Source organism: Rhinatrema bivittatum, chromosome 7 (genome assembly GCF_901001135.1).
Source record: "Rhinatrema bivittatum chromosome 7, aRhiBiv1.1, whole genome shotgun sequence".
Classification (NCBI taxonomy): Eukaryota; Metazoa; Chordata; class Amphibia; order Gymnophiona; family Rhinatrematidae; genus Rhinatrema; species Rhinatrema bivittatum.
In genome coordinates this window covers 110,044,466-110,057,139 of record NC_042621.1, presented here as the reverse complement: position 1 = coordinate 110,057,139, position 12,674 = coordinate 110,044,466, and the positions used below count along the sequence as shown (strand labels likewise).

Below are 12,674 nucleotides of genomic sequence, written 5' to 3'. Positions count from 1 at the left end.
AAAAACCCCCCCCCCCCCCCCAACCTTTGTTTGGCAAGTTGTGCCTGCCTCTGGGCAGGTGTAGGTTGCGCGTGCCAGCCAAGTGCCGGTGCACGATCCCTCAGCCTAGCGGCCCTACGGAGGTCTCTGGCCACGCCCCTGCCCCAGACCACCCCCGCCCCTTTTTTCAAGCCCCGGGACATACGCACATCCCGGGGCTTGCGAGCGTCGCCAGGCCTATGCAAAATAGGCTCGGCGTGCGTAGGGCTTTTAAAATCTGCCCCAAAGAGCGTGCAGGACAAGGAATAACAGTGCCTCCTCCTCCACCCCCCATCCCATGACTGTCAAGCCTGGGCCCTTGTATCTTTATTTGCTCACCAGTATAGTTGGGAGACTCAGCCAAGTTCTGGGATCGTGCAATGTGATGCCAGTAGGCACTGCGTGGCAGCATCGTGGTGGGCGTGCAGGGGTAGGAGTAGTGCTCAGTGCCCTTGTTCAGAAGCTGCAAAGAAAGAAATGGTTTTTTTATGAAAATAGCACTGTTCAGCTGAAGGTCTTGACTGCCAAATCACACGCTTCTCAGTGCTGTGTGCCAGTTTCACTGGGACTTGTTTAAATAAGGGCACCTCACACCTGCTGATCCTGGAAATCTCGCCCTCCCTTTGTAAGCTTGTTAGCTTTATATTGAGACAATCAGGACACACATGGGGAACTGCCATTGCCTGATGACTTCTTTATTAAGGTCAGGGGAAGGAATCTTTCTACATTCAAGGAGCGAGGTTCTTGGAACAAAGGGAGTGTTTGTTGTGCAGTTTATTTTGGAAATGAAAGCAAGTTTTAGCAGCAAAACTCAAATTTTACTCCTGGTGTAGGAGCTTCCCACAGCCAGCTTTCCCACGTCATTTCCTAATGACCCCTTCTGAGCTAAAGGAGCTGGATGCTCCCCCCTCTAACCCCAGCCAGCGCCTGCACCCTTGATGGCAGAGACTGGGACTGTAGCAGCTTCGTAGTGATTACTTAATAGTTAGCGGGCCGATACAGTAAAAATCGCGGGAGAGTGCACAGGCCACTCTCCTGTGCGCGCGATTCAGTAAGTTAATTTATTTAAATTAGGGCCCGCGGTAAAAAGAGGCGCTAAGGACACTAGCGCGTCCCTAGCACCTCTTTTTGGACAGGAGCGGCGGCTCTCAGCGAGTTTGACAGCCGACGCTCAATTTTGCTGGCGTCGGTTCTCGAGCCCGCTGACAGCCACGGGCTTGGAAACCGGATGCCGGCAAAATTGAGCGTCTGGTTTTAAACCGACAAGCCGCGGGCCAATTTTAATTTTTTTTTTTTTAATTTTTAAATTTTTTGTAACTTTTGGGACCTCCGACTTAATATCGCCATGATATTAAGTCGGAGGATGCACAGAAAAGCAGTTTTTACTGCTTTTCTGTGCACTTCCCCGGCGCCGGCAGAAATTAACGCCTACCTTTGGGTAGGCGCTAATTTCTTAAAGTAAAATGTGCGGCTTGGCTGCACATTTTACTTACTGTATCGCGTGGGAATGACTAATAGGGCCATCAACATGCATTTGCGGGTGCTATTAGTCTGGGGGGGGGGGGGGGGGGGGTTGGACGCGCATTTTCGACGCGCTATTACCCCTTACTGAAGAAGGGGTAAAGCTAGCGTGTTGAAAACGCGCATCCAAATGCCAGTTAACAGTGCGCTCCACTGGAGCCGACACAGTACAGGGCGCTCCACCTGTAGGTAAGTTCAGAGCTTCAGAGATCATCGTGTTTGTTATGTATTTAGTGTATTAACTTGTAAGCCTTAGTCTGTTAACGTTTTGAGGATTTCTGTCTGGTCTTTTGTAATGTTTTGATGGTCTTAGACATTTATTTACTATAGTTCATGTACTGTATTTTATTATAATATTGTAATTTATTTTATGTTTTGTAGCTGGCAAAAGGCAGCTTAATAAATACAAGAATAAATAAATACATAAAGAGCTGTCTTGTTCTGTTTTAATTGATGGTGCAAAAAAACAGAGAAGCAAAGCGGAGCGGTTACCCCTGCTCAAAGCGATGTTGGGTAATGTCTCTCATGGCACAAGAAACCTCACTCACGTATATTTGCAGTTGCTACGCTATCTTTCCATGATGTCAATGCCACAGACACAGGCAAACGCAGAGTCTGGCAAGGCAGGTGCTGCTGCTTCGGAAAAGCACACCGGACACCAGAAATCAGTACAGAGAGAAGCCACAGGACCAGCGAATAAAGAAGAAATCTATAAATATCTAACTTTCTAAAATCAGGAAGCGGAGCTCCAAGCAGGAAGAACAGTAGCTCTCTCCACAGGCAAAGCGGGTACAGACCAACTTGCGCTTGTAAGAGAAATGAGAAGGAGGAGTACCAGGTCAGAGCCAGCCCACCAGGGAGGGGCACAATCGGGCCATGGAAACTCAACCCCAGCTCAAGAGTTCTGCTGCAGTCACCAGTAAGTCATTAAAGCAATTTTCATATTTGATTCATATTTCACCTTTCGTGACTGATCAGCCACTTCAAAACCGATTAACGAGATATCTGCCCGTCCCCCAGAGGGCTCACATCCTACGGTCCTGATTCACTAAGGCTTTCCTCCCATTCTGCGCCTATGGGGAAAATGCTTAGTAAAGGAAGCCCTTAGGGGCCGATTTTAATTCCTACGCGCGCGGGGTACATTTGTGCGTGCTACCCGGAGCGCACAAATGTACGCCCGATTTTATAACATGTGCGCGCTGCCGCGCGCACATGTTATAAAATCCGGGGTCGGCGCGCGCAAGGGGGTGCACACGTGTGCACCTTGCGAGCGCCGAGCCCAAGGGGAGCCCCGATGGTTTTCCCCATTCTCTCCAAGGCCCTTCCGAAATCGGAGCGGCCTCGGAGGGAACTTTTTTTGGATCCTCCCCACCTTTCCCTCCCTTCCCCTATCTAACCCCCCCCCCCCCCCCCGCTACCTAAATCCCCCCCCCCACCTTGTTCGATGGAGTTACGCCTGCCGGCTGGCCAGGTCCCAACAGGCACTCGGCCACGCCCCCGGACCGCCCATTTTAGCAAGCCCCAGGATATACGCCTGTCCCGGGGCTTGCGCGTGCCGAGCCTATGCGAAATAGGCTCGGCACGCGCAGGGGTAGATTTCCTCAGGTTACGTGCTTAGCCTTTGAAAATCTGCCCCTAAGTTTGTACCTGAGGCAATGGAAGGCGAAATGACTTGCCTGCTAGTGGACAAGAGAACAGCGTTAAAAATGCTTTTTACCATGGAAGACAACTTGGTTTCTGGAACCTTGCTTGCGCCGTGGGGGTTTCCTCGTGCCGAGTTCCTACCTGCACATTCTTCTCCATCTCCAGCAGCAGGCGCTTCTGCTGCTCGGCGATGGCCAGGGTAGCAGTGTGCACCCGCTGGTAAATCTGCTCCCCCTCCTGTGTCTGGAATGTGTACAGCCCCTCACCCCCGTCACAAAGCCTGCTAAAGGACAAGAAACCAGGGTCACGCAGAGGCAGGGCCGCCCACACAGCGCACATCATTACAGCCGTGTACACAGCCTGCCTAATGGTCAAGGGACAGCAGGGCATACACCACAGTCCCTCACCCCCGTCACACAACATAACTAAAAAGAAACCAGTGTTGCATGGGGAAACAACTTCATATGCACGTGCAGCCTCGCTTCCCACATCACACAGCCTACTAATAGACAAGAAACCAGGGTTGTACAGCTGCATATACATCATATACATACAGCCTGCGAAGAGACAAAACAGAAGTGAGTGTTACACAGGGCAACAGCTGTACTATGGATGGAACCCACCTGCTAAAGAGAAGTGCTCTTACCTGCTGATTGCGTTTCTTGGCGTCCCAGCAGAATAGCCCATACCATGGATCGTGTTCTCCCTGTCAGCAGATGAAGGCAGACCAAATTCAAGACCACAGACTCAGGTAGCGGGGCTTACCAAATTATATCGTTCTCGGCCGCCTCACGGATCACTAGCGTGAGCAAACACTGCCTTGACTGTGCTAGTGTAGGTGTAGGCACCCACAGCCTGGCTTTGCGTGCTGCCAGTGCAAAAGGGGTGGCTTTAAAAAATTGAGCTTTGTTAAAAAAAAACCAAAAAAAAAAAACCTGGTAACTGATGATTGCTTATCTAACAAAACTTCTTCCAAAAAATAATTTTGTATTATTAAAAATATAAGAATAGGCCACTGTTATGAGTGAGAGTCTGAAACATCACATGCTATTCCCTTATTTTTCTCAATCCCACTAGAGGTCCTGCCTATAGTTCTTCTCCCCCTGAACTCAGGGTTTCAAAGTTCCATGTGTCCACCTCCATTTGTGGGGGATCATCTTGTCTCAGCTTGTTCATTGGTCCTCCCATGTGTAAGTGAGGTATTCTGTTCCTCTATTAAGCAAAGCCTGGTCCTTCACTATACAAATGAGGTACATTATTCATCTGACAGCCCAGAGCCCTCTCCCACCCTAGTGGGGAACATAAGCAGCAGACTAGACAGGCCAGGCTAACCATCACAGCAAGAGATCCAGACTGTTCCCGTACACCTTCCCCTTCTCCCAGTTCTTAACCTGAGTCTTACAAACATACGGGCCGATTCAGTAAAGTCCACTGGAGAGCGGGCGAACGCCCGCTCTCCTGGTGCACGCACAGGCCACTCGCCGGTGCGCACGATTCAGTATTTAAATTAGGTCCGGCGGTAGAAACGGGCAAAAGGAGGCGCTAGGGACACTAGCATGTCCCTAGCACCACACTAGCGCATCCCTAGCACCTCCTTTTGCCCCGGAGCGGCGGCTGTCAGCGGGTTTGACAGCTGACACTCAATTTTGCCAGCATCGATTCTCGAGTCTGCTGACAGCCACGGGCTCGGAAACCGGACGCCGGCAAAACTGAGTGTCCGGTTTTCGACCCGACAGCTGCCAGCCGACTTCAAAATTTTTTTTCCTTTTTTTTTTCCTTTTTTTACCCTTCGGGACCTCCAACTTAATATCGCCATGATATTAAGTCGGAGGCTGCACAGAAAAGCAGTTTTTACTGCTTTTCTGTGCACTTTCCCGGTGCCCGAAGAAATTAGCGCCTACCTTTGGGTAGGCGCTAATTTCTGAAAGTAAAATGTGCGGCTTGGCAGCACATTTTACTTACTGAATCGCGCGCGAATACCTAATAGAACCCTCAACATGCATAAGCGCTATTAGGTTTGGCGGGTTGGACGCGCGTTTTCGGCCCCTTACTGAATAAGGGGCAAGGGAAAACGCGCGTCCAATGGCAGGTTAACAATGGAGCGCACTGTACTGTATCAGCCCGATAGTCTTGGGCTCTCAAATCACTATTTTTCTATCAGGCTATCCTCCACAGCAGAGGGGACCCCTATTCGGCAATCCACTCCAGCCTCTCTCTCGAGTCAGGACCTAATTTCTTCACGTCGCTCCATGCAGTTATCTACTGGCGTCCCTGACCAACCTCTCCCCAGCTTTGGCCCTTCTCTTCCTGGCCCCTCTTACGGTTTCAGCTCTGAGCCCCAAGAACTGCAGCTTCTTGAATGTTTCAGTGGCTGCATCCAGCGCGGCCCTCCAGCCCAAGCCTGGTTCTCCTGCAGCTGAAGGGAATTCTGCTATTGTATTGCTCCCACCCAGCTACGTTTTCACAAGCTGCCCTCCTCTCTTACCTTCCCATGGCCTCTCTCGCCCTCGGCACCAAACGTGATGCTGTTCAAACTGTCCCAGGAGTGCATTCCCAAGACTTCAGGCTTCCCCTTGACCCTCCTGCTCATTGATCTGATTGGTCAGCCCTAGGTGTGTTCTGCAGGCCCAAGAAAGGAAACCGGAGTGGTTCAATACACTGCCCCCTAGTTAAGCCAACTTTGGCTACAGTGTAGTCCCCCCCAGGGCCACCTTGAATTGCAGTGCTACTGTGGGGAGCAGAGTTTGCTGCTGGAACAGATTCAGGTGCTGCTGGTGGCCGTTTCTGGAACTTTTTCCTTTGCACTGTCCTTCATTGGCAATTTCTCTGGGGGGGGGGCCCGCTCTGACATCCCACCCACAGGATTTGTTCCATGGTCTGCCTAAGCAGGTTCTGGAAACGACATGCAGTGCTGTTGCAAGGGGTGGGCACCAGGCCGTTGGGACAGGAGGGGGTGGGCCCCCACCTCTCCCTTTTGAATCAGTCTGTGAATTTGCAAACACGCAAGCCTAAAAGGGAAGTGGGCGTCAAAAGCAACCCTTGCCCGTGGCGCTATTTTGTCCAGCAACTGTTCTGCAGATATGACTGCAGATTCTCATTTGATTCCTTCATGGTGTTGAGCATGGGTATCCCCACTGGCTGGGGGAGCCCCAAGGACTGGTTTTGAACGCCCTTACATTAGACAATTTGTGAACAATGTTATAGGGCTTGTGGAATTTAGGCTGTAGCTTTGAAAATCTTCCTCTGTTTAGGGTCTGATTCCATACTCAGACTCACTTATGACATCATGGACCTGGGAGGTTACTTACAAATCACGATAGTCACTCTGACCTTGGGTTGCCTTCATCTGACATCTCCTAAATATCTCTAGAATGGAGCCACGTTAGCCTCCCAATTAGCCATATATTCAGATTGGTCCTGATATATCTTGCCCTGGTAGGCAAATCTAGCTCTCAAGCATAGGGCCCTATTCACTAATCTGCATTAGGCCACTTAACACTGAAAAACGCTGTTTTCGCATGGTAAACGGCCTAATGCAGGGACACCCCGAGAGATTTAAAATATCTCGTGTTGGTCTGAGCCCTGGCACTGCATGTATTTAAATGAGCCAATTACCATGCAATTCCATGCTAATGAGCTCATTTCTACCCTAAACTATGCTAATAAAATAATGTGGCTTGCCGAAAAATTTGCAAGCTGTGTTACTTGAACTGAAATTAGCTACAACTCAGGAGCTGTATCTAATTTCCCCTAGGTGCATCGGGATTTTAACACATTTCTGGATGCACTTGCAGCCTAGCCTTAAAGGGACCACTTGGCCCCAAGCACTCCACCCCACTAAAGTCATAACCCCCCCCCCCCCCCCCGGGGGATACATAGACCCCGCTGTTCTCATCCTCCACCCTTGCAGGCAGCCTGATCTGAAAAAAAAGCCTTTTCTTATTTTCACAATGCCAGAAACCCCACCCCAATCCCAACCCCCCATCTCCACCTCTTCCCTGACAAAACCCAGTGGCTGGGAGGCTGGCACCTCTCCTCCAATCCGACCTCACCCTCGGACCCCCTTGTTAAGAAAAATTATCCTGGTGGTCCAGTAGACAACCTCAGCCTCAGCCCTGACCCCCCCTCTTTACCCATCAAAATCTCCCTGGTTGTCTAGACCAGTGCTTCTCAGCCCAGCCCTTGGGCACAGTTAACCAATCAGGTTTTCAGGATATCCACAACGAATATGCATGAGATAGATTTACATGCACTGCTCCCATTGTATGCAAATCTATTTCATGCATATTTGTTGTGGATATCCTGAAAACCTGACTGGCTAGGGGGTGCCCTGAGGAACGGGTTGAGAAGTACTGGTCTAGGGGATCCCAACTCTTTCCCTAGCCATCCTTGGACTCCCCATAATTAAACAAATTGCATTGGTGGTGCAGTGGGGGCCCAGAGCGCCACTTAGTCTTGGTGATGGGCTAGGTTTTGGGGGGGGGGGGCAGTTTTACATGCACAGTCAGAGGTACGAACAGCACAGTAGACAACAGTGAAGATTTTAATTGATTTGGAGTGATGAAAGGTACACAAACCTAACTTGATAGCAGCTAGGTAGAGAATGCATTAAGCTAGGTTGAGAGTACATTGTACAAATCTCATCTTTTATATCTTTCATCACGCCAAATCACATAAAATCCTTACTGATGGTAACTGTGCTATTCATACCTCTGACTGTGCATGTAAAACTGTCCCCCCACCAAAAAAAAACAAAACTTTAGATCACCACCAAAACCTCACCCTGAGTTCAGAATGCCCCCTCTTACAGTGGTATAAAAAGTTGACTAATATGTGTGCATCCTCAGAGGTGCTCTCTCTCTCTCCCCCTCCCCCCCAAACAGGATTTGCAATATTTATCAGCAATCCCATTTTGGTCATAACTAAAAAAGGTGTAGTTATTTCCGGCATTAAATCCCGCGATTGCATGCATTATGGTATCACACGCAACATTAAGCACCCCTAATTTTCATTTCCTCCTCGCAATTGACTACATTTTTCAAATTTGCATACGCATCTTGTGATGCGTTATTTATTGTATGCGTTACGGCGTTATTGCTGGCGTTAGGGTGCTAACGCCCACGATAAGGCTCTAATGTGATTTGATAAATGACCGCCTTAGCTGGATAAGTAGTGATATTCAGATTTATCCAGTTAAGTCAACCAGATAAGTTAGATCTGCTCCATACCAGCTGTAAAACTAGCCAGATTATACTTATTCAGCTAAGTAGTGTCAAATATCAGGTTATTTAGCAGCATAGCCATGTTGCTACCAGTGGCGTAGCCACGGGTGGGCCTGGGTGGGCAGCTGCCCACCCAATTTGGGCCCAGGCCTACCCAACTGGCACCGGAACTGCAACGCTGTCATGGGATCCCATCTCCACGACAGCAAAGAGAAGGACCCAGGCCTGGCGCACCATTCCGTGCATTTGCACGGCACACATGGGGAAGCGGTCCCGCGGCCGCGCACAGCTTCCGCTTCCTTCCCCCAGAGCAGGAAGATCAGCTAGCCTCCCCTGCTTCCACCGGCCTCCTGCTATCTTTGGTCCCTACGGCCGACTGATCTTCCTGCTTTGGGGGGGGGGGGAGGAAGCGGAAGCTGTGCACGGCGCTTCCGCTCTCCTCCCCCCCAAACAGGAAGATCAGTCGGCCATATGGCCTGAAGATAGCAGGAAGCGGGTGGCAGCAGGAGAGGCCAGCTGATCTTCTTGCTCTGGGGTAAGGAAGCGGAAGCTGTGCATAGGCTTGAATGTGTATGTGTGGATGAGAATGGGAGCCTTGGTGTGTGTGTGTGTGTGGGTGAAAATTGGAGCCTGGGTGTGTATGGGAGTGAGAATGGAATCTTGAATGTGTGTGGGTGAGAATGGAAGTTTGAATTCTTGGGTGAGAATGGAAGCTTGAATGTGTATATATATGGGTGAGAATGGGAGCCTGGGTTTGTGTGTGGGTGAGAATGGGAGCTTGAATGTATGTATGTGTGGGTGAGAATAGAAGCCTGGGTTTGTGTGTGGGTGAGAATGGGACCTTAAATGTGTGTATGTGTGGGTGAGAATGGGAGCTTGAATGTGTGAATGTATGGGTGAGAATGGGAGCTTGAATGTGTGAATGTATGGGTGAGAATGGGAGCTTGAATGTGTGTATGTATGGGTGAGAATGGGAGCTTGAATATGTGTATGTGTGGGTGAGAATGGGTGCCTGGATGTGCGTCTGTGTGTGCATAAGAATATAAGTCTGGGGAGGGGTGAGAAAGTGAGAGCTTGTATGTGTGTCTGCAGAGAATGTGAGCTTGGGGTGAGGGGAGAGCATATGAGAATGAGAGCTTGAATGTGTGAGGGAGTCTGTGAGAGAAAGCATGTGTGTATGTGTGTATGTGTATATGTGTGTATGTGTATATGTGTGTATGTGTATATGTGTGTATGTGTATATGTGTGTATGTGTGTATGTGTATATGTGTGTATGTGTATGTATGTGTGTATGTGTATGTATGTGTGTGTGTGTGTGTGTGTGTGTGTGTGTGTGTGTGTGAGGGAAGAAGACAGTAATAGAAGAAAGACACTGAAAAGGAATTAGGAAATGAGTGACAAGGGAAAAAATGGGAAAAAGAGACCAGGACCAACTGATTAAAAAAATACAAAGATCAGACAACAAAGGTAAAAAAAAAAAATATATATATATTGAGATTTTAGCAATTTAAATATGTCATCTTTAGGAATGTGCATTTCTTATATTTTTGTATTTTGCTCTTTCTTAAGTATTCCACTGTTCAGAGACTTTAGTTTCTCAGGCTTTCTATTTTGGCTTTATCTGCATGTTTCTGTTTCTAATTTATAGTCTCTTATTTCTATATTAGGTAAGGGTCGGTCTCAGCTTTGCCTGTTTGTGACAGAAATGCAGTATTTCTAGCATATAGTTTCTCTGTAGTAGTAGTCCAGCTTGTTCTGGTATTCCCGTAGGTGATGTATTAATGTTCTAGGGCCTGGTGTAGTGTTTGCATTGCTGCTTTTTCATACGGTTGCTATTTGAATCCTGAGAGTCAGTGCTATGACTGTATGGCAAGGTTCTAGATGCCTCTTTCTTTGCAAGAGTGTGTGTTACTTCACAAAATAGCAGTGGAAGGTTATTTTTTGCTGAGGTGAAACCAGAATTTGAATTTTTTTTTCATGTTATGTGAATTGCCCTAGCTCTGTGCTGCACATGTTCTGATGATTAATTATATTGTATTTATGAAGATTTCTGGTTTTCTGCAAAGATGGTTCATGAAAGAATACATTCATTTTTGTTTTATTACATGATTGGATCTGATTGTTTTCTATATTTGTGTATTTATAAACTGCAATAAATATAAAATAAATTCTGATTAATAAGGAATTTTTAATGCTGGTAAGTGCTTAAATTATTGAAGTAAATTATTTTAAAGTTTCATCCATGAAGCATAATGGCAGTTGCAAATTACTTAGAAAGCCATTCTAGGGTGCAGTATATGGCATTATTTAACAATAAGAAAACAACTAGTAGGTCTCAGACCTGCATGCCTACAGCCCACCCATGTTAACCTTGTACCCACCCAAAAAATCAATTCTGGCTACGCCACTGGTTGCTGCATATCCTGTGTAAGTTAGCCGAATAAGTCTTACCTTACTTAACCGGCTATGTCTGAAAATTGACCTCAAAGTGATTAAAAGAAGAAAAAAGAAAAATGACCTAATAATTCTAATAACAGTAATTCAAATTACAGGGTACAGAATGGTTAATTGTATGGATAATTACCAGATTCTGTTGCTGTTCTGTATTGTCCCAGATACAGCATACAGGGCCGGTACCCCAACTCTACTGGCCAGTGCCTTGCAGAGAGCAGCCCCCTGTGTCCTGATTGCCAGCCTCTCCCCTTCCTGGAAGCTTCCTGCAGACATCAGGATGGGATGGGTGAGACTGGAGCAGCCAGAAGAGCTACTCTGCCCCCTAATCCAGCCCCTACTCTCCTGTTATTTTCCGCTATAGAGGGAAAAATAGATGTCAGTATTAAGTACCCTTAAGTACTGGCAGAAAAAACTGCTTCTATGGCTATTTGTGGCAATTTTCTGTGGGCCTTCTCTAAGCTCTCTTTCTCACTGAACAGAAATATTTGTAAGACAATTCTTTTCTTCTCATCAACCTCTACATATTCCACCCCTAATTCTTTGAGGCTTACAATCACATTTTTTGCACTTCCTGCTGTCATTAATATATCTAAAAGAAAGTCTTGTTCCCCCTATTTTACCATATTAGCTATTTTTTCTTCCATTTGTGCCTTCGCTCTCACCAGCCTATAGTTTCCAGGGTGATCCAGGAAATTGTAGACTGGCAAGTCTGAGTTCAGTGCCAGGAAAAATCACAGAAACTATTCTAAAGAACAAAATCACAGAGCATATAGCAAGTCATGGCTTAATGGGACACAGCCAGCATGGATTTACCCAAGGCAAGTCTTGCTTCACTAATCTGCTAACTTTCTTTGAAGGGGTTACTAAATATGTGGATAACGGTGTATTTGGATTTTCAAAAGGCGTTTGACGAAGCCCCCATGAGAGACGCCTGAGAAAATAAAAAAAAGTCATTGGATAGGAGGCAATATCCTATGTATTATGGATTTCAAACTGGTTAAAAGATAGGAAATGGAGAGTACGACTAAATAATCCGTTTTTTCAGCGGGAAAAGATAGAAGAGTACCTCAGGGATCTCTACTGGGACTAGCACTTTTTAATATATTTATAAATGTTCTGAAAAGGGGAATAACGAGTGAGGTGATCAAATTTGCGGATGACACAAAATTATTCTGAGTTGTTAAATAACAAGCGGATTGTGATAAACTGCAGGAGGTTCTTGTGAGACTGAAAGACTGGGAATTCAAATGGCAGATGAAATTTAATATGGGCAAGTGCACATAGGGAAAAGTAACTCACACTGTAGTGACACGATGTTAGGTTTCATATTAGAAGTTACCACCCAGGAAAAGGATCTGGGCATCATTGTGAACAATACTTTGAAATCCTTGGCTCAGTGTGTGGCAGTGGTCTAAAAAAGCAAGCAGAATGTTAGGAAAGGAATAGACAATAAAATGGAGAATATCATAATGCCTCTGTATCGCCCCATACTTTGAATACCGTGTGCAATTCTAGCCGTTACATCTCAAAAAAGATATAGCAGAACTGGAAAAGATACAGAGAAGGGCTACTAAAATGATAAAGGGAATGGAACGGCTCCCTTATGAGAATAGGCTAAAGAGATGACTCAGGGGGGATATGATAGAGATCTATAAAACCATGAGTGGATGGAATAGGGTAAATGAAAATTGGATATTTACTCTTCCAAAAATACAAAGACTAGAGGACACTCCATGAAGTCAGTAAGCAGCACATTCAAAACAAATCAGAGATAATTCTTTATCTCTCAATGCACAATTAATTTCTGAAATTCAT

At 46.8% G+C, this 12,674-nt stretch overlaps 1 protein-coding gene across 6 annotated transcripts in view; it reads right to left on the bottom strand.

Moving 5' to 3' along the window:
* The window catches only part of DOK4 (docking protein 4), a 186,884-nt gene that overhangs the window by 23,620 nt on the left and 150,590 nt on the right, over positions 1–12,674 (bottom strand). For 3 of the 6 annotated variants that reach the window (XR_003857752.1, XM_029608929.1, XM_029608930.1), the window contains 3 exons: positions 3,830–3,889; positions 3,325–3,466; positions 358–481 (listed from right to left, as the gene is read on the bottom strand). Coding sequence is in view for 4 of the 6 variants with exons in the window: in XM_029608929.1 (XP_029464789.1) it covers positions 358–481; positions 3,325–3,466; positions 3,830–3,889 (326 nt within the window). In the remaining 2 variants the exon portion in view is untranslated. Of the gene's footprint in view, positions 1–357; positions 482–3,256; positions 3,467–3,829; positions 3,890–12,674 lie in introns of all 6 variants that reach the window. The other 3 variants (XR_003857753.1, XM_029608932.1, XM_029608931.1) reach the window with 3 other exon arrangements.